The following is a 21,480-nucleotide window of genomic DNA, read 5'->3' as shown; positions in this document are numbered from 1 at the left end:
AGTGACGCGCTTTACGAAACTTTTCATTATTTGAACATATGTCATCACAAAAGAACTGGAATTCTTTGTGTTACTCTTTTCTTGCGCTGCTTTTTTTGGTGTTGGGGGGTTATTCTTATTGTTTATTAGATTAGCGATGGGCATTTTTAGCGAGAGTACCTTCCTAGCGTTTATAACTGAGCGTTAGAACTAATGAATTATATCATGAACTTTCACCTTTCCTTGGTACTAGGACTGTAAGATTTCATTTTTATATGCTTTTGATAGCGAAATGGGCCATTACTATGGTCCAAATGGTGAAGATGGTGATACAATCAGTAAAATTGGTGGTCCTTCTAGCAACACTCCAATTGGCCTTTTACAGCGTCGAGTTGCTTGTAGGCTGTTTATTGTCCTCGTCCCAAGAATTTGAAGACTCACAGGTGATGGCACAGGCTAATAATTCCTTGAGATACCTTTTCCTCTATTGGTTGTTCATCTATGTAATATCTCGAACACCCATTGATTCAACAATGACTTCCCCACGTCTTCCCGATCGGGCGGTATACTTCAATATCCCAAAGCGGTTTAGCTTTGTTTACCCAGCAACGACCGCCTCGACACAAACAGAAGACTTTCTTAGCCCACAACGCTGAAGACAATCCTCAGCGCAACCAACTTGCCATGTCAAATCCTTTATCACCTCTCTCATCCTCCTTTCAGAATGCGCGAGCTCGTTCTCCCAAGATCGGCTCGTCGCCATTTCTCACAAAAACACTCGATGAACACACAGTCCCAGATGCTGTTCCTTCAAGTCCACTAAAACAAACCTGGACGGATCGCGATGCGCAAAGTCCAACCCCTTCCTACGCAAATGAGAACGAGAACTATATCCCCGACGACGGATACCACGGTAACAACGAATATGACGACGCCGACGACTTCCAAGAGCCCGCTAGCTCGCCCTTCCGCAACGAAGCTCGCGAAGACACGGTCGATTTAAAGAGACTGCAAGAATACCAACAGACGAGCACAACTACGCCTCGACGCAATTTTGGAGCCCCAGGGCCGAATGATCCAGAGAGTTCTCCTTTCCGACCAGATGCACGGGATGAAACGGTGGACTTTCAGAGATTGCGCGAGGTGCAACCTTTGTCTCCAGGCCTGGATAAGAGACTTGCAGTAGAAGACCCTGCCAGCTCACCGTTCCGGCCGAATGTCAGAGATGAGGCAGTTGATTCACCAGATTTGCGAGAAGTTCCGCCTCTGTCACCGGACCTAGATAACAGGTTCACGGCTGAAGACCCTGCAAGCTCGCCTTTCCGACCCGATGCCCGAGATGAGACTGTTGATTTTGCGAAATTGCGTGAGGTGCAGCGGCTTTCGCCTGATGTGGGAGAAGAGCCGGTTCACCCTGAAAGTTCGCCGTTCAGAGCGAATGTTCAAGAAGACATGCCTGAGGCGGATGATATTGATCCACAGCCACAAGAAGAGATCGAGGCCCCGCGTCTGTCAATCGGGGGCGTTGAGCACTCGCCTCCAGTCGCGGCTTACAGCTCTCCATTGAAAGCTGAAGCCGAGGAAGATGTACAGCAGGATGGCGTTGAGCCTGAGGAGCTTCCGCAAGAATCACCTCAGCCAACCTCTCAGACCAAACATTCCTCGCCGATCGACAAACAAGATTTACCATTGCGGTATGATAATCAAAAGGGTTCAATCCAAGGCATTGACAGCCCCAAGGAACTGCAAAAACCCCCTCGCGAGTCCATTGGAAGCATTCAATCACCAACGCCGATTATTTCAAAGACTTCGCCCTCCAAGCAAAAGTCTCCCGAGGAGAGACTCGAAGTGCAGAAACTACGTTCATCCCGTCGGTCGTTGCATCGATCTTCTCTTGGTTTGGATGGGCTCTCAGCCACGCCTCGTAAGCGGTCATTTGATGAAACACCAAGGGGCCAAGAAGAAGCGCAGGCCCATTCATCGCACAAGAAGGGAATGGTTAGCCGGTCTGAGAACCCTGATATTCACGTCGAACTCGATGAAGACCCTAGCGTTATCCATAACGAGAGCTCGCTGTCAATGACATGTGCTACCCAAGACCGGTCTACCATCGCAAACAGTATCATGGAAGACAAGCGCAACGAGGGCATGTCCACAGTACTCCACGAGGACGAAAACGCCGAACCAGATGAGCAATCCGTCTTGGGCGACGATTATCACGATTCTATGGATGAGACTGGCTTAAGTACTTTCTCAGTCTTGCCTGATATGACTTCTTTCGCAAAGCTGCGTGCTGAATCGCCTCTTAAGTCCATGGTTGGCAGCGCTGGGCCTAGCTCGGCTCATAGAGCCGATAGGTATCGACAAAGTGTCGGTGGCCATACCCCTGGTACGGCCCAACGAGGCCACAGAGTGAGCGCGCTCCTGGATAATGACTCGCCTACCGGAACACCTACACCCAGGCGTCGAGCATCTCGCGATATCCAAAATCCCCGCGCAACACCTAACTTGCTTGACTTCGGGGACTCCGTGAATTTCTTCCCTCATCAGTCTATGCAGCAAAGTGGCCGTTACTCTCCATCTCGTCGTTCGCCAATGAGGCCTATGCGGCAGTCTATCAGATCTCCATCGAATTTTTCCTCACTTTTGGACTTGGACTTTGATGTAGCGCCAGCGCCGACTCCGCGTTCCCTTCCGAGCATCACACCTCGAGAACTCGAATCCCTTAAATCCGGGTTCATGTCAGAGATCTCTTCGCTGAAAGCTACTCTGAGTGGGAAAGATGCGGAGGTTGCCAGCTTGAAGACAGCCATTTCTGATGCTGAACGTCGTGTTGGCGAAGCTCTGGAAGAGGTTCGCAACGAGGCCGCTCGTAGGGAAGCTTTGGAGATAGAACAGGCAGAATGGGATCGCCGTGGAAACGAAATGGAAAATATCTTGCGCTCAGTTCGATCTGAGTTGGTTGAAGGGGAGCGTGAACGTGAGCGTTTAGCACGAAAGGCCGAGGAGGCAGAGAAGGGCAAAGAGCAGCTTGAGGGTCGGGTAGTCGAAATTGAAAGCCAACTATCGGCCGCTCGCTCTGCCGCACCTTCAGAGTCTAGCACGGCTTCCAGCTCTCGCCAGGCCTCTCAATCGGCAGAAGCTACCGCACGGGAAGTGCAGGATGCAGTGGAAAAGGTTGCCAGGGAGCTTCACACCTTATACAAGGGCAAGCATGAGACCAAGGTTGCGGCGCTCAAGAAGAGCTACGAGACTCGTTGGGAGAAGCGACTGCGTGAGGCAGAGAAAAAGTTGAGCGCTGCCAAGGAAGAGAATGACCGTCTGCGAAGCGAGCTCAATGCCGCTCAATCGGACGGCATGGCCAATGCTAATGCCAGTATGATGGCACGCGAGAATGACGAGCACGAGGCTGAGAAACGTGTTTTCGAAGCACAGATTAAGGGTCTACAGCATGAGATGGCCTCTCTGAAGGAAGACAGTGATCGTCTCCGCTCCGATCTTAAACTCGAACGTGCTGAAAAGGGTGAACTTGTCGCTGCAGTTGATGAATGGCTTGCCATTCAACAAACTCAGCCTCCACCGCCCCTTCAACAGGAAACTCGTGAGCCTTCAGTCTCTTCTACCGGGCATGGAGAAGAATATCTTTCATCGAACGAAGCTCCTACCGAAAATCACCGCCGAAGCGTCAGTCGTTCTGGATCCAGCGGTATCCGTGCTCCTGTCACCGGCGAGAAGAGACGTTTCGGGGCTCCTAGTGGCCACTCTCGTGGGAATAGCGGTGGTAAATCTGGAATTGCAGTATTTACACCTGGTCGTGGTGGAATCATGAGCTCTATTGAACGGATGGGTCGGGGTGGTGCATAGATACGATTCTTGGTTTGGTTATGGTTAGGGTGATTCGGGGTTATGTATGGGAGGGATTCTCGCTTTTTTGGGTCTTTGTTTTGATTCCCCATTTTTTGATGTATTATTTTTTTGGTTTACGATGTTTATGCTACAATGTGTTATGAGTGGTTTATGACCGCAATCATCAATATTGAATATATCTTTACTATTAAGTGTGCTTTTCTCTGGAGTAGGATGTGCAAGATGGTGTGGCTACCTACGTCCAGGTAGTCAGAAGACAGGGATGTCTAGGGGCAGCGATACACTTATTATTGTAATAGCCCTAGAGGTAATCATCGAGGATCCTCGATAAAGCCCGTCAACCTCGATTTGGAAATCGATGAGTTCGCCAAGATACTCAAGAACCTTCTACTCTAAGTCTTGGAAGACTTAGAGTGTATGGAATAATGAGATACAAAATCATTAGATACATAAAAACGGGGTACATAATGACTATTCCGCCAAGAAATCACCATACAATAGATTATACTCCGTAGTACAACCAGTAAACCCCTGCCGATCATTCTACAAGCCAAGTCCATGACGAAATAGACCTCGTGCACCAAGCGAAGTATGTACAGTAGACTAGTAGATCCCCATGCAGAATGACATCGGCTCGTCCTCGAAAAAAAGGCAAGCCGAGACTTGTGTAATATGTGCTGAACACATGTGATACCGATATCATCGGAGTCGGCGTCGGACCAAACCGAGCCCCGTCGATCCGGCCCAACTGATCGGAAAATTAATGAAAATCTGTGGGACTGGCGGTGTATGTATCACATGTATTGGTATTGACTAGGAAGATGGAGTTTGAATGGAAGTGGGAATGAAAATGGAAAGGTGGTTGGACTAGCTTGGATTGGATTGGATTGGATACAGTATGTGTGGAGAGCGACGAAGTACTGATGCTGTCATGTTTCCATGCTTAGAACAGCTGAATATCTACGGATTGTAGGATGGCGTTCACTATGAATTGTAAAAGAATGGGTTTCATTTAGAGATAGCGTTATTTCACATAGCTCATGCTTTTGGAATGAATCCATCTATTGTGGACGTTGTCGTGGTGGTCATCAGAGAGCAAAACCCAGTATGTCAAAGAAGAAAAGCATATCCACAAAAAGAGAAGAAGAAAAAGAAAAGAAGCCCCCTCCAAACACCGGTTGTTACCATCAGGCACCGTATTAACACAGTGATTAAAAAAGTAAAAAGAAAAAATATAACCCGATGTACCCGCTAATTCAGCATAAGCATGACATAGCATAGCATAAGCGGAAACGAAATGGAAAAAGAATAAGAGAAAAAGAAAAGCAGAAAAAGACAAAATTCCGTAACATCTACTTTTGCAGCATGTGTTTATTCACCCAAGTTCATCCCGAGATCCGTATCCAAATCAGTTGTCAGACTGGGTCGCGCATGAGCCTCGGCAGATGGATTCTCTCCCGTACCCACAAGGGTATGATCGGCGCGGGAATCGGACATTGCGAAGTCGATAGGTTTTGGATCTTCGAACCCCATGAGATTGGAATTATCGAGGTTGAAGCTGAATCCTTTTTTGTCATCTGGAGTGGCACCTGTACCAGCAGTGCCATTGGCATTGGCATTGGCACCCTGGGCTGTAGTATCTTCTGCGAAATAGTCATTGCCCGCGTCTTCGAAGTTAATTAGAGCATCGAAGTCATTTTGTGTTACTTCCGCGTCGTTGGCCAGATCCATTAACTCCGTAAGACTGAGATCAGCGTTAAGATCTGGAATTGCGAAGGCATCGTGGTTGGACGGGTATTTTGTATTGAGATTTTGAGTGCTGCCGTTCTCGCTTCCGTCTGATTGAGGAGGTGTTGATGCGAAGAGATCTCCGATACCGGTGGATATTGTGGCAGATCGCCCGCCTGCGGGGGTTGCCTTAGGATAGGTCAAGTCTGGGATTTTCTGGGCGAGGGAGTCTGGGGGTGGAGTGAGGGTGTGACTGCGAGTGAGGGCGTCGAAAGGGTCATTTGTTGTGGAACTGGGACGCTTTTGGGTACGGGGACGAGAAGAGTGGACGTCTTGAGGGGCGACGGTGAGTTGGATACCGGCTTTTCGGATGGCGGCCTCTAGGAAGGAGGTTGCGAAGTCTGCTGAGGCGTAGATTTCGCGGAGACGTTGGAGGATGCGCATGCATTGGTAGAAACGTTGGAGACTGGTCATTCGTACACTTGCGTCGCTGGATTTGATGTCGAGGAGGTGGATGATTACCGCGGGTAGAAGGACTGTCACGCCTGTCGTAGGGTAGTATCTTGTCAAGTCTAGGATGTGCAAGTCTTGAGCGATATTGGTAATTTCTACCGCGGCGTATCGGACCTTTTTGCGGGACATTTCTTGTAATTCGGCGTCCATGGATGGGTATGGGATTGCTGGGAGGACTTGTGGGCGATGCAGGGCACTGGAAGTAGTGAGGTAGACCATCTTCAAGAGAGCACGATGCGAGTGAAGCACCTCCTGGGCTTCAGATAGCTTTGCACCGCCAGACGGTTTGTATTGTGTTTCCACCGGGAGATTGGCCAGCCAATCCTCCAACTCCTGATCACAATGCCGCACCTCGAAGCTCTCTGCCGTCGACTTCTTTGGTACAAGCATCATGGTTGTCTCCATCGTACCGCCGAATTTATGGCTGAGAACCGAGTACTGTGCGGAGAGGACATGGCTCACGCCGAGGCATAGCTTGGCTTTCTCGATAAACATGAGCGCGAGTTCACGCTGATGGCTCACATTTTGCAAAATTTCCGAGTCTCCTACCATCTGCACAATCTCAGGCGAGAAAGACTGGAATTCAAAGTCATCCAATGTTAACATTGGGACATCGCAGTCGTCATCCTTCACACGCATAGGTCGTCGCATGCCTAAGGCAATCAGTCGATCACGGGTATAAGTGCTCCACCAGATCCGTTTCCACATCCGCTGTCGGCGCAGGTCCATCCGTGAGTTGCCGGGGTCACGGTGGAGGCCAATGGTGTGAGCCAGAGAAAGGCTGACACCCATCCAATGCCAGGTGTCTTTTTGGTCATCGGGTGTCTCGTACCAATAGGTCATGAGAAGAAGCGATTGCACCAAAGAGATGCGATCGACCTCGTAGTCGAAATCATACAACAGTCGAGCACGCTGGAAAAAGATCTTCCGCGCGACTTTTCGAGTCTGATATCCAGCGGCCTGGAGATGTTTGATATCCACAAAAGCCATTCCAGCGAACATGACGGCCTGGAAGAGTAGCAGGCTGATACGATGAATACCATCATTTTGCACAATTGTCTGCAGGAACTCTTCCAGATCGAGCAGAGGCATGTACGTGTGAACGTAGTGAATATAGGCTTTTAGCAACTCGTTTCTCAGAGTCACGTCAGGAACTGAGAGGGCTCCTTTGGCGGCTAAATAATCGATATCTTCTTTTTGTAGTCGGCCGGGTAGACCGCGGATATAGTCGGGCAGATAGCAGCTGGCGGTGGCACGCGGGCTACCAAAGTTGGGATCAAGCAGCTGTTGGATTTGTAGGGTAGCATTAGCTAGAGGCATTGACGAGGGAACCGCTGGATTTGGAGCCATTCGACGACTGAAACGATCGTCGGAGCCAGTGCGAGTTGCCTGTGACTGGTCTGCGGTAGTTGTTAGCTTGCAATTCAATCAATTCTTGAGGTCCAATGCAAAGAGGGCGTACATAGTAGATGCGGCATATGTTGGCCATGGTCGACATCGACAGAGGCCTGGGAAGGCGAAGTGGGAGCTAAATCGGGGAAGCCCATATCAAGTCGGTGCAGTGGGTTTTCTTCTGAAGCCTCGGGGGACTCGGATGGTGGTGCATTTTCCACTTCCACGCGTGACTTTCTGCACGCAAGTTCTACCATTAGTATAATCTGGAAAACGCAAAACAAAATATATGGGTTTGTTTGTTTCTTTCTGCAGCTAAGACGAACTTTCTTCGTTTGCTCTCCGTTACGACACACTCGACCTGATCTAGTCGGCAGTTGGTACACGGAGAGCCATTTTCTACCACATCGCAGCGGACCTTGCGGGCACGACAGCAGCAGCAAGCTTTGGAAGCTCTGCGTTTCACGGGACGATTGGCATTTAGACCAGCGGCGGAGGCCTTGCGTTTCCCAGACTCTTCAGTCATAGTTGTAGTGGCGGTACTCATGATCTCCAATGAGCGGGGACGAATGGGGGGGTACATCCGAGTTGGGGGAGGAGGAAGGGCAGAAAAAAGATGATCCAGTTGGAGAATGGGGAAATCAAAGAAGAGATAAGTTAATGAACAACTGAGAAAATATCTAAAATCAGACAAGAAGGCAAAGGAATGCCACAAGGGCGAGAAGAGTGGAGAGGGTCAAAGAACTAAGAAAAAAACCGGGGGAGGCGCGCGCCGGAAGGGGGGGCACATGCATTTAAGTATGAGTCGCAAGACTTTCTACTTGAAAGTCTTCCAAAATGTCCTAAATGTCCTAAATGTCCCAAATTGTTCCCCCCAGGTCCCACTTGACGAACTCAGGGTTGGGGCAGACCCAGCCAAATAAATCCCCCCTAAATCCAGTGACGATCATTCGTCCAAGAGGATGCCGTCTTCCCCACACTCGAGGCATTTGCTCCTTCATGACTAACACTTGTAAGTGTTAGTTCCCCTCACTAAACCCCGTTGGATGTCGTTGGACTTTGCAGTTGGGACTCGTGGCGGGCACTGCGTCATGGCCCAAATCGGGCTAGTGGCTATCGGGCCGGTCACGTTACTTCTACATCTACAGACTATATACAGTTATGATCACAGTGTGGGATAGTACGAATTAAGAGAATCAACCACTTATGTTCAGAACTACCAAGATACTGTAATATGTAGCGCCTAGAAAATACCATAATAATCAGCTGCGATGATGTAAAGTCGTAGAACAAGAATCCCCTGAGTCTGAAATTTCTGCTGTGGAGCCAGGGAATTTGGCGGGTCCGGTACAATACACGTTACACATTCATACACCACACATTACAGTGGCTACAGTCGGCTATATGGATATAACTCTTTAAACAATTTAATAGAATTGAGGATTTGCGACATACTGAGAGTACTTATAGTCTACTCAGATATGTAGTAGTCCATGATGATCTTCAAGGAGAAAGCGGAAGAATTCTCTATTCATCGCCATATTCATTTATCATCAGAACTCCGAAATACACCGACCCCAAAGGTCCGCGGCACCGTAACCGCAGGACAGATGGAAGATCGCAGCCTCTAGTGGCTTTCAAGTGGAGGAAGGACTGCTTCAAAGTACCAACCTGCACCGGTCCGGCCAGGACTGGAGCAGTCTACGGGTGTCTCCAGTCGCCGATGGCGGAGAAGAAGCGGGCCCCCAGAGTGGAGGCTTGTCGCAAGCTTACCACTTTGGGAGGCCCTGGAGAATGACTTGATCTGCACGTACGGAGTCTTCATTCACTCATTTCGCTGATCATTGTACTCTCCACTCGTGCGGGAATAATCGTGTATTGATGCCTCTGGTGATCTATCTTGCATATGTACATACATATATTGTACTACTATGTACATAGACAGTCAAGTAAAAGTATAAAAGCTACGAGTACTAACATTGATATTGTGATGCTGAGCACCGAGCATAAATCACCGTACTATGTAGCAGGCGCCAGTATGTGCAACAGGGTGTTAACATAACAGAGGGAAATATAAGATCCTGAAGGAATTGAGATAAATCTTAGTATAAAAAATTGAAATTCAAATAATCTACATTACTGTACTGTTATATATTGTATACAGAATACATTCACATTGATTGAATGCCCTCACAGGTGCGATTCAATCAATGTCGATTATTTCATTAATAAGAGCGGGTCCAGCCCAATGCAACAACACGACTGTCTCACCCCCCAGACACGAACGCCAACGCCAACGGCCTCGATGGAACTCGGAACCCCCACAGAATCCAGAACCGTCTGGTTGCCCCTGATAGGCCCCGTGACAAACCGAAACTACCGACGACCGGAGCTCAGCCCTCTTTCTGTAAACTTAAACATCCGTCCGGTCCGGCAGGCAAGCATTGGTGTACAAACAGTACAAATGTACAATATGTAAGTTTGCCATTCTCTTCTCTTCCATCCCGTACCTAAATTAAACATGGGTAAATTTCTGTACTATGTAAATTAGTAAGGGTAGAAAATACTATCCGATCATTTCCGAGATGTAAATTTCCCTACGGAGGATATTCCTACATTTCTGAGCAAGGGTGATTCGAAAATGCCGATTGTCGGATGTGCGGGAGTGCGGGTGCGGGATTCACACCCATTATACTCCGCATGTGAGCAAGTATAGTTCTCAATTGATTGATGTGCAATATTATTGAGAGAAAGATATGATATAATGTAAGTCCCAGGGTAATAAATGATCGAGAAGGCCCACATATCCTTAAGTTATTGACAAGACACAAAAAATCAATCTAGAAATGTATTCAATTTGGCGATTTGTCTAGCCTCAAATTACTAGACCAAATACCAAATGACGAGACTCGTATGGGGAAATCCTACGACAGCCACATCGGGGATATGCGGGGACTGCTAACTTTGTCGAGGGCTGAGCTTGGAAACAAAGAATCCACTCAGGTCAGCTCTCACGCGCTCGAAAGCGGATCCGGCGGCCCCAATCATGAATCTGGCGTAGGTCAGGTCCTAAATCCTGTTCCGAACATTGTTCGTAATAGTCATAGCATTATTTGGTTTCTGGGACACGCTCGGTAGCATTAGCACAAAAGAATGAATTACAAAAAAAAATCCTTCCTTTTCTACCAAGATGAAGGATTGAACGGACGCTGATGGACTCAGCAAGGGAGTGAGTATATGATTTCATTTTAGATTGTCTTGTGATTTGGATAACTCTGTAGATTATTGCGGGATTAATTGTCGCCTAATTACAATCCAGAAACAGGAGTCGAAAGTTCAAGTAACATTCTAAGGCGTCAAAGCCCTGCAGGGAGTTGGCGCTACGGATGTACCAATCTGCCACTCGCAGGAGCCGAGCCGGGAGCTTAGGCCAACGCAGTACTTGCCGAGATAGACTCCCGATTGAGGCGGGTTGAGCTACGTAAGAATTGTACTCTGTTGAGGGGATAGAATATTTTAGGGGCAATGATTATCCACGTCAAAATGAGTGGGTATGATAATTATCAGCGGAGACTGTATATTCATCCAAATATCGTGATTATAGACTGCTACAATTCACGAGTCTCAATGTCACTCAGTACCCCGGAGAATGGAGTACGGTCCGGAGAGAACCGTACCCAGCACGATGTTATGCAGTCACGGTGCGTTGAAAACCTTGGCAAAGAACAGGCAGGACTGGAATGCGGAGTGTCCCACTTCGGCCATCGCGCCGGCTGGCGAAGGAGTTGTCTATACGGTCCGAGCCCAGTGAAAGGAACAAATCAAAGAGCATCTGGTCACGCGGGTTGTTTAGTGGCTTGCACGGGCTGGAGGGGATAGAAGCAGAGAGATGTTTCCCCCACGCACGGAGGAATGCCGACTGCGGAAAAGCAGCGTTGTTTATCAGATAGTATTCAACCTGTCAGCGCGACAGGAATTGAACGTCCGGTGGTTGCACCCCCTCCCCCACTAAGTGCTGGATGATTCTATAGGAAGGATATACTAGGAAAGGTTGATCAAGCAGTAGAATGAGGGGGGGGGGGAACAAGAGTAGTGGATTGTTTATTCGTCATAGCGCAGTGCCCCTCTAAAACGGCCAACTGAAAAATGGTGTGTACATTACTGCGATGCATTGTACATTAAACACGCTAGTCCAGATTGAGCTTGCGTGACCACAGAAAAGGAAATGAAGAATTAAAATCCAAGAAAATCAAAATAGTTCCTTGGATCCGGGGCCGGACGAAGGGGGATCGGTTCCAGTTTAGGCACAACCCTCCGAAGGCAATCGGCACCCCGGGAATTTTCTGATGATTTGTGATTTCTGCTAGGTTGGGGCAAAACCCGGGGTTTGCGTTTGCGATCGTGGAATGCGGGATTCACTCGGGTTTCACCCGGAGACTGATTCGTCAGGATTTCTTGGTTGGTGGCGGGTTGGGTGGTTGGATATGATTGGGGTGCTGCAGAAAGAATAATTGGGCCTTGGGCCTTGGAGCAATCGATACCTGAGGATCACTATATCTTGGCATGTCATCGAACTGCAGTCTATGATGAGTATGGTGGTAGATTCTATTCTATACTACTCAATAGCTTCTCTTCCATATGCTATCTTGATAATATCAATTGTAACGAAAATAATTGCCATCTTAGGGTTTGCCGGTACAGATCAGCTGACCTCGTATAATATTATTCCAAGTCGAAATTTGACTTCATTCTATGATGGCAAGGCAGCCAAATTGCAACCATACAAGAGAACCGAGAACTTGATTACTCCCTCAAAATATTGTATGCGATATCCTTTCCTCAAGTGATCAAACCACGGATACCATGAAGATCGTCATTGTTGGCGCTGGTATAAGTGGCTGTGCCGCCTACCTCTCTCTGCAGAAACATCTCCCCCAGTCCGCAGGAGACACACACAGCTACAAAATCTACGAGGCTTATGACACATTAAGAGATACAACCTTTCGGGAGCGCGCTGATGCCGCCTCAGGCGAAGAAAGCACCCGCTCTGCAACACTGGTTGTGGGTGGCGGCCTGGGCATCGGTCCAAATGGACTCAACGTGCTGAAACGACTCGACGAATCCTTATTTCGAGATGCTGTGCGCAGCGGATATCCATATTCAAACTTCAAGATTAAAAGTGCTTATGGCTGGACCTTGATGGATGTGGCAGCTACCGCAGATGTGAATGGACAAACAATGAATTCCGTCGCGATGAGTCGCCATTCCATATGGAAAGCCTTGCGAGACCGTGTTCCGGATGATGTGATCGTGAACAAGAAAGTCGCACGAGTTATTCCACGCGGATCCTCCTCCGGAAAACATCTCATTGAGTTCACGGATGGAAGTGAGTCTGTTGAAGCTGATTTAGTGCTTGGTGCCGATGGGTTGAAGTCTACCGTGAAGTGCGCATTATTTGATGCCGAAGCTGGTGGCCAAGATCCATATCCCCCGCAATATGAGTAAGCTTCCACCCAGCACAATCATAACTAGGGAGCTGTATTTTGATGTTAAGGACTCATTTAGAGGTTTGACAGGAGTCGGTGGCTTCCATACCGTCACTGAAAGCCTGCGCAAGCACATTCCAAAAGGAACTATGACTATTACGTTTGGTGGTAATGGGTTCTTTGGCTACATGTACTCGTCTAGCGCAGTTACAGACGACCATCGAGACTCGCCAAGTCATCTTCCAACCCCAGGCGACACCATCACTTGGTGGTCAACATATGGTATAGACGAATGCCCCGATCCCAAAGCCGTTGATAAAGCTGCCATCAATCAGGATCTAAGAACGCGGCATGCGCATTGGAAGGATCCTGTTATTCAAGAGATCATTGCATCCGTCGAGGTAGAAACCATGTGGCCAACCTGGACAACGCCGGATTTACCAGTGTGGTACAAAGATGGGATTGTATTACTTGGCGACGCGGCTCACGCATTGCCTCCGACTTCAGGGCAGGGGTCGGGACAAGCGTTGGAAGATGTTGAGTCATTCTCACTATTCCTGTCGCATTACCTGAAGAAGGCTTATCAAGATGGCCAAGTGGAGAGCTCCGAGAAAGAGGCTATTCAGCTCGCTGCAAAGAATCATATGGCCTTGAGGGAACCACATGTGAAGGCTATTTTGGATGAAGCGAGACAGAGACAACAGAGTAAGAAGAACATGAATATTGTGCAGGAATTCATGATGTATCTGATTCTGTATTTGGTTGGTAAGTTGATTCACAGCTGGGTGTTGGCTATCCTGGTGGTTGCTAATTTCTTCTTTGATTAGGTTGTTTTGCTTCTGCGAATCCTGCAAAAGCAGTTTTGGAGTATAATGTTGCTGATGAAGTGCGAAAGGTACTTTCGGAGGAAGAAACGAATGAAAGCGTGGCATAGTAGTTGTTACAGACGTTTCTTAATGATCTTCCAAGGCTGTATAATATAAGATCACTCCACTTTTCGACTCTCCGTTTGATCTTCCCGCAATCAATTTTGAATTCTTGTGCTCGTTCCACATCGAAGCTCGCAAAACGCTGTTGTGTATGCTAGGTCTGGCTGCTGATCAATAGAAATATCCAGTTTCCGTGCGCGGATCTCTTCAGGGGAATATCGTCATTGGAATCAAAACATTCACTTGATCAATCTTACCAGTAGACAATGTCTCCGCCTGACACATTTTGTAACTGGTCACTCACAAAGTATTTAGGTTGTGTGACTGATAGTATAGATTAAGGACACGGCGCAATGTGAGATATAAACCATTTGCACTTGGGCTGGTAGTCCTCACGCCATGGAATTATCAGAGAACCCGAGGACACAACAGTCACTCACCATGTTGAGGCATTTTTCATCGTTGAATACAGAAATGATCTGATTGTAGGTATGTGATAGACGTTGGCGAAGGCTCATCCCTTCCATTACCAGTAAACGGAGAATATCCAAAATAGAGTAGATGTCTCACCCAGGGGCCATATAGCATCATAACATCATAAAGCTACTTAGGGTTCGGGGTCAAGCTGCCGGTACAACTTGAGATGAGGACCTTCTCAGGGTAGGAGACATACCGTAGTTTATGGCCCCCAGTCAGAAACGGCTTGGCAGGTCCACTCGCCAAGACTACATGGATTATATCCTGGTAATAAGCACTAGAATTGCCAGTTTAGCTATAAACTTGCTTCAAAGAGAGCATTATGTAGAACTAACTTTGAGTGGGACTAAATGGTGAGCATACTCGTTGTACGAATGAAAGTAGACTAAGCTGAATATAATAGGTCCACACACTTGTGGTATTTCCGCCGAGATCAACGTAACATAAAATTGCGAGAGTCAAGCTGAAAAGATAATCAGCAGTGGAACACTATCTTCAACCTTCTTAAGAATCTGCAGGATCAGACGGACCATAGCAAGTTGTAGTACGGAAGAGGTATTGGGGGTATTTGACTTCACGACTCAATTTGAAATTGCTCTGAACTAATGATAGCCCGGGCGTTAGTGCTTATTCTTCAGGGCACAGTGGGGTAGAATGTTGCGAGGCACATGGCTCTGAGTCGTCGGCATTTAGAAACGACAATGTAGATCCTACGTCATTTACGTGCTATGAGATGGGAAAGCAGGTATCAAGGCTCGAACCCTACACAATTGTAGGCTAAAGTGCGAGTGTTAGACTATGAAGAGCAAAAAGGGCTTTGAGGAGGATATCGTTGTCAGATCTATACTTGACAAAAGAGATTCTTTGAAGACTTTGGCTAATCTAAGCAGTTTCCATCCAGGGTAAGCGTTTTTAAAATTCCAGTAGGAGCCAGTGATTTCCCTCTATTTTCGGTCTCATTCGCACGTTCGTGTACAGACGCTTGGCATTTTCGATTCCGTCTTGGATCGGCGATTATATTATTCACTTCAGTCTTGCAACTGACAGGGTTAGCCAACCTTTCGTTGGATTACAATGGCTGGATCCATAATTTGGCCCCTACTACTGAGTGGAGTATTTAGCAATCTCTAGCATGATGTCTGTGAGATTGTTCCCCTCAACGATGGCATTTCGTGGCGTATCTGGTGAGAGCCATGCTAGTTGTTCTGGATAACTGCATTGTTCTTCTCGGGCATCAAACATTCGAGTAAAGCACCAAAGCGCTATGTATAAGAGAATACTGCTTCATCGAAGTATACACCTGGAGCTATTTGTATTCGATAGAAGACACAATGTAGTCGGGTGTGGACCCAAACATTCCTGCAAACTTTATATCGCTGACGATGTCTCCACAGACTCTTCCATATTGTGAAGGATCTCCTGATATCACAAGAGAGGAAAAAGGATGCAACCCTCCTGGTATAGACATAGATCGGCAGTACCAGTTGCCACAGCTCTCGATTGAATATAAAAAGGCCCTTGAGAACAAGATCGAGGATAATATCAGTTCACAATCCATTCCATCCACAACATCTCAATCTATACCTTCAAACATGGCTCCTCTACGCACTTTTCTCTGCCTCCTAGCAGTTTCCGCTCCCATCTACGCTGAGCACCTCAAGGTCATCTTCTCATCAGGCGACTTTTCCACTATCTCTGGACCAGCCGGCGGCAACACCAACGGTCACTACTCAGGATTCGCCATCGTCAACGACAACGGTGATGCCATTTACGACAATGGATTCCCAGACGATCACTCGCCTTGCTACAACACCGACGGTGGCCGTACCTTCACCATTGAAGGAGACTGCTGGAGCAGTCCTCGCACTTTCCATTGTGAGGCTGATTTCGGAGGTCACCCTGACAACTGCGAAGTGAAGGATGGCGATGGAAACAGTCTGGGTACTGGAAAGGGACAGACCGACACTACTTTCATTGGTATTTCTATCGGACAAGACGCCAGCTGTGTGATCGAGTTCGATTCTGATGACACTGATGGCGGATGTCCCAAGGATGATGGCAATGGCCCTCTCCACGTTACTTCTGGTTAGAGCTATGAGTAGTATCTCAAGAGGATTTGTTGATGAATAGAATTTGGGACAACCTTATGTTGAATCCATTTTTTCCAGTTATAATCCCAATCCTGCCGTGTCACCGAGTAAGACAACAGTACATATACTCTATATACTTGAGAGTGGACACGTAGAAATAGCGAATGACCGTGGTTAATAGACTCCAGTCTATTAATGTTTGCAAGGTGAGAGGGCTCTCACCTTGCAAACATTCCAATAACTAGGGTCAGTTATCAAAGACTGGGCAGCCTTTGATAACAGTATAGCACACCTGTGAGATGTACAGGTAGCATGAAGAATGACTTCCAAGTTTGTTTTATGCTTCTGAGGACATCTGCTCAAACCCTGAAGCCGATAGATGGATATTTGATGATGTGAGAGTAGAAATCAATTTCTCAACAGGAGGAGAAATACCATTTTGAGTCCAATGAACCGGAGTGTAACCCCATAGGGATAATTGGCCTCCTATGAAGGGGTAATTGTCATTCAACGAAGCGCCTGACCCTTCAGATACGGATTATAGCTATTCTTGAAGATACAGATTGTAGGGGATGATAATGTGCAATGCATTCACTTTTAATTCCCAGCCATGCACCAGCCCATAGGCAAAACGAAGAAGAGTATTTACATCCAGAACATGTGCAAAGAAAAGGCATATGCAAAGTATCCACCAAGAGAATCTATACGAATAAAAACCAAGAAAAGCAATGACTCCAAACTAAGGAGTAAATTAGTGCTTGCCTTGACGCGCTCGCTTCGCTCGCTCGTAATCGTTTGCCGCACGACCTTCTTCGCTTTGGATCTCGGCAATAAGCTTCCTGTATTTCTTCTCGTACTCGGAATCGCGCTCCTTCTTCTCGCGCAACTTCTCGCGAGCAATGAAGCTGGCATCCTTGCGCAGCTCGCGCATGGCGCCCTTCTTCTCGCGCTTGTACTCTTTCTTGAGGCGGTTGGTCTCGGCGCGCTCGCGGTCTGGATCGTAGTGCTTGTCCGGGTTGAAGTTCTCCTCGAATTTCGGAATGGCGGACTTAATTGCCAATGGGCGGTGGTCGTGTAGGAATAAGGGGCGACGGGCAAGGCCAGACTCAGATATATGGGCGGTAATTTTATCAAGAGAAGATTTGACGGGCAAAACCTTGTTCTTGAAGGATTGATTAAGGTGTTGGAGGACGGTCTGAGCTGGCGTAAAGATCTCGATGAAAGCGGACTTCTCGGCCCAAATGTCTGACGAGGAACTGAGGAGAGAGGCAAAGGTAGCAACGAGTGACATCTTCAGTTCTTCCTCTGCCTTAGGATCAGTGGGAGAGTTGATGACATCGTTGAATTGTAACTTTCGTGACGCGATTTTCTTAAATGATGTCAAGCGAAGAGACTCTGCGGTCTTTCGTGAAGGGAAAGCTCCAATGTCGGTAGCCACCGGTGTGGGAGAGAGATTGCAAAGAGCGTTCAACACATAGTTGATGAATTCGGGCATGTATCTTTTGGATACAGCCTGGTACTGAACGATCAGACTGGCAGCGAATGCACCACTTGCCAGATCAGTCAAGGTAGTAACATTGCACTGGCCCAAGTAGCGTGCAATGCAGAGATGAGCAGGGGTAGAGACAGCGTGGAAGTGGTCTGAGGTAGGGAAGATTGTGGAAATGCCCATCAAGACAACCAGGTCACCAGGGGTAAGCTCGAGAGGGCGTTCTTTCGATATCTCGCGAAGACGTGCACGGAAAGCTGTCGCCACGTTGATAGCATGGCTTTTGGCCAGCGAATGAATGTGACGCAGAATGTTTTCAATCACGGCAAATGAAGGCTGCTCGGTCTCATCGGCCATATAAGCAACATGCTCTACAAGGATCTCGGAGAATTTGCCGAGCTTGTCCTTGTTGCCAGGCTTAAGACGAGGGTGGTGAAGGGCACGAATGCGCTGGACAATCGTTGGGACATCCTGGGTAGGAACGTTCTTAATAATCTCAAGAAATTCGTCATGATCAGACGGACAGGGGTATGTGAAGGCCAGTTTTCCACTGGCGGATTGACTGATTCCAACGGCTGTCTCTGCGGTCGATGTTGGGAGAGTCATTCCGTTGATGAGCTCATCTTCCTGCTCAGGCACATCGGGCTCTTCGTCTTCTGAGAGCTCTTCCTCCTCCATATCACTGTCGTCCAAAGAAAGACTGACATTTGACCTCGTCTCGACAAGGTCGTCGTCAATGATAAAGTCATCCTCATCCTCAACGCCCATTTCGGCGCGCGGCTGCTGGGAGGAAGTGGGAAGACCAAAAGCCATAGCGTCATCTTCTTCTTCCTCTGACTCGTCGCCTGCGAAGAAGGAATCTTTATCATCGTCTTCCTCTTCATCATCGCTGACCTTCTCTCCGCGCATTCGCTTGACTCTGTCTTCCTCCAGTTTCTTCAATCGTTCAGCTTCCTCCTCGGCCTTCTCTTCCTCAGTCTTCGTACGATCAGTAGGCGCTGATCGTTTGTCAAAGGTGAATTGCTTAAGCCGTTGATCGTATTCCTTCTCCGCGTCCTTCTTCTCCGGTTCTTGCATCATGGCTGCACGCTCTGGGTTCATATCTGCCAAATCCTGCTTGGCGGGTTCTTGTTGTTTAGGTGGGGCTTTCATGCCGCGCAAAGCATCGAAGAGGCCGGGAAGTTCCTTGTCCAATTCGTCTCGTAGATCGTCATCATCCTCCTTAGCTTGTTGTCGCTCGTGCTTGTGAAATTTGGACTTGGCGATAACCTCCTTCATGACCTCGGCCTTGGACTTCTTGCGTTCAGGCTGACCTTCGCCTTCGCCTTCGGCACCATAATCAATGAAATCTTCGTCCTCGCCATCTTCGGCAGGAACTCGTTTCCGTTTCCTCGATCCTTCCTCATCGGATTCGTCGATATCAAGGCCGTCAGCATCGAAATCGTCAAGATTTTTCCCATCGAGCGTCAAAGACTGGCCCATATGGGTAAGTTGAAACTCGTCCTCCTCGTCTTCAAGGTTGAACATCGATTCCTTGCGCATCTTCTTCTGGCTTTCTCTGGCGAATCGTTCGGCGGCTCGCTCTTCGGGGGTCATGGTAGGATCATTTTCACCAAATCGGCGATCAACAAGTCCACCAACTTTGTTACGGCCCTTCATCTCTTCCAATAGCGTGGCACGGCGCTATTTATGATAGTTAGCTTGAGAATTCCCCAGTCAAGATAGTTTCTAGGCATGAGACCTACCCTTTCCTCTCCCAAGGACTTGGTGACACCAGGGCGAAACCCCTTCGCAGCTGTTGAACCCCCATCCCGAGTTGTCGATTCAAACTTGCTCCTATTGCTGGGAGCTTTGATCTCGAAAGGGTTGAACCGATCTCGAATTGCTTGTAAAGCGGCATTGCGCTGGTTCCGATTTTGCGCCGCGGCACCAGTCTTCGCATTTTGGCGCTTTTGCTTCTTGGACTGTTGGGGACCAATCACCCCACTGTCCCTCAGCGAAGCCTTCAATTGCTTCAATTGTGAAGGAGGCATTGTTGATTGAGGACTTTGCGGAGTGGTTGCTTTTTTTTCGTTGCTTGAAATTCAGAAAAAAAAACGCGGATCCACTTAAGGCGGTGAGTGTGATTCTGCCGATCATATAGTGCCTCTCCGCATCTCCAAATGTTCAATACACCCACATCATGGCGCCTTTCTCCGGGGACGGTGTGCTATGGCTTTGCCTTGGTGAGGATATCTGAGAATGATTGTGGGAGCTTGAAACTAACTAGACTAGGCATATCACTCTTCTTTGCCGTTCGTGGCATCGCTACGGACCTACGTCAAGTCGTTGATCTGACCGAGATCAAACATGTCGAACGAGAAGATAAGATTATTAGCGAGGGAACTGAAGAGGGTTAGTTGTAAATGAGCAAGCACACTCCAAAAGGATGATAGTATCTGACATGCTTCTAGTCCTCAAACTTGACACCCTCTTGAAGCTTTCCGAGAGCACGAGCCATGACCTTCGAGCCGCGTATGACAGCCCCATCTGAAGCCATATTCGCCGACTAATCTTGCATAGAGCCCTGCGTATTATTTCAGAGCGATCAACAAAGGGTGCGACGCGCGATCTGTTATTAGAGGATGTTTCCTCGACAGATAAATTCCGACAAGGCAGGGCATTGACTGCTCTTCACTTTCTGGTCTGGAACAGAGCTTGTGAGTTTGTTCATAGTCCGTTGATCATAGTATCTGACATTGACTAATTGACTATCAATAGTATCTCGAACTTCAGTTTGCACAAGACTCCGGGACATCCAAACATATACAGCCTTAATAAATTGTCTATGCAATTTCTTGGACGAACATACTGAGCAAACGTCTACCTCGAACTCACCTATCGCCCCTAAGCTCAGACCCGTGGGTGAGAAGAAGGCCCTTACCATCCTAAACATTATATTGCCAGAGAACGTTCCTGCCGCTCTTGAGGCCGGTCTTGTCAGTCGCTGGCTCTGCAAATACCCATTTCCCTGCGCCCTGGCCGATCCTTCTCGCAAACAGGACACGGCTATCCTGATGAAAGCATGGTGGTCAGATGATGCAGTTATGAGTTCTATATTTGGAACATTGACCTCACATCCAGACGGCGTCAAGCAACTTCGCAAACATGGCCTTATGGGTAGTATGATAGAGGAGAATGATCAAGATGACGATGACGACGATGCGGACAGCGACGTGTGGATGGTAGACGGGGAAGACACAGCTGGGACGTATCTCGAAAATTCTCCAAGAAGGCTCCGTGAAGGCAATGCCGAAGAACAGGCACTACGACGGCGGCGGAGAGAAGCAATGGTATTGAGTGAAGGGGGGGCGGCCACTTGGCAGGGACGATATCATTCAGAGGCCAGTTCAGGAATGATGTCCAAAAGGTTACTCTGTTTCTCAGCCAAAACAAGTCTGAATGTACAGACAAGGGACTTTCTTCTGTGAACCCCGACTGCATGTCTATGATACCCCAATCCCAGAAAGGGAAAATGATTGATGAATGTT

The 21,480-nt window shown here is 48.0% G+C and overlaps 6 protein-coding genes across 6 annotated transcripts; 4 read left to right on the top strand and 2 right to left on the bottom strand.

Annotated features, from left to right (window-relative positions):
• Positions 1-512: 512 nt before the first annotated feature.
• Positions 513-3,843, top strand: N7469_000837 (uncharacterized protein; the record flags this gene model as incomplete). Its single annotated transcript, XM_056639757.1, has 2 exons — positions 513-542; positions 586-3,843. 2 exons carry the CDS (start codon positions 513-515, stop codon positions 3,841-3,843), a joined length of 3,288 nt encoding a protein of 1,095 aa, XP_056505514.1.
• A 1,374-nt stretch (positions 3,844-5,217) lies between these two features.
• On the bottom strand, positions 5,218-8,026 carry farB1 (putative C6 transcription factor (Ctf1B); the record flags this gene model as incomplete). The annotated part of the gene is made up of 3 exons (XM_056639756.1): positions 5,218-7,487; positions 7,550-7,716; positions 7,806-8,026. The coding sequence occupies 3 exons, from the start codon at positions 8,024-8,026 to the stop codon at positions 5,218-5,220; spliced, it is 2,658 nt and encodes an 885-aa protein (XP_056505513.1).
• Positions 8,027-12,342: 4,316 nt separating this feature from the next.
• On the top strand, positions 12,343-13,899 carry N7469_000835 (uncharacterized protein; the record flags this gene model as incomplete). The annotated part of the gene is made up of 3 exons (XM_056639755.1): positions 12,343-12,980; positions 13,045-13,730; positions 13,793-13,899. The coding sequence occupies 3 exons, from the start codon at positions 12,343-12,345 to the stop codon at positions 13,897-13,899; spliced, it is 1,431 nt and encodes a 476-aa protein (XP_056505512.1).
• A 2,064-nt stretch (positions 13,900-15,963) lies between these two features.
• N7469_000834 (uncharacterized protein) lies at positions 15,964-16,461 on the top strand (the record flags this gene model as incomplete). Its single annotated transcript, XM_056639754.1, has 1 exon — positions 15,964-16,461. One exon carries the CDS (start codon positions 15,964-15,966, stop codon positions 16,459-16,461), a length of 498 nt encoding a protein of 165 aa, XP_056505511.1.
• A 751-nt stretch (positions 16,462-17,212) lies between these two features.
• On the bottom strand, positions 17,213-19,983 carry N7469_000833 (snoRNA-binding rRNA-processing protein NOP14; the record flags this gene model as incomplete). The annotated part of the gene is made up of 2 exons (XM_056639753.1): positions 17,213-19,633; positions 19,696-19,983. The coding sequence occupies 2 exons, from the start codon at positions 19,981-19,983 to the stop codon at positions 17,213-17,215; spliced, it is 2,709 nt and encodes a 902-aa protein (XP_056505510.1).
• A 149-nt stretch (positions 19,984-20,132) lies between these two features.
• On the top strand, positions 20,133-21,420 carry N7469_000832 (uncharacterized protein; the record flags this gene model as incomplete). The annotated part of the gene is made up of 5 exons (XM_056639752.1): positions 20,133-20,175; positions 20,225-20,344; positions 20,404-20,464; positions 20,513-20,649; positions 20,711-21,420. 5 exons carry the CDS (start codon positions 20,133-20,135, stop codon positions 21,418-21,420), a joined length of 1,071 nt encoding a protein of 356 aa, XP_056505509.1.
• Between the last annotated feature and the right edge of the window lie 60 nt (positions 21,421-21,480).

Source organism: Penicillium citrinum (assembly GCF_028827155.1).
Source record: "Penicillium citrinum strain IBT 23319 chromosome Unknown utg000001l:1.0-4955037.0:1.0-4956770.0, whole genome shotgun sequence".
Taxonomy (NCBI): Eukaryota; Fungi; Ascomycota; class Eurotiomycetes; order Eurotiales; family Aspergillaceae; genus Penicillium; species Penicillium citrinum.
The sequence above is the reverse complement of the archived record's forward strand: the minus strand, read 5'-3'. Positions and strand labels throughout refer to the sequence as shown.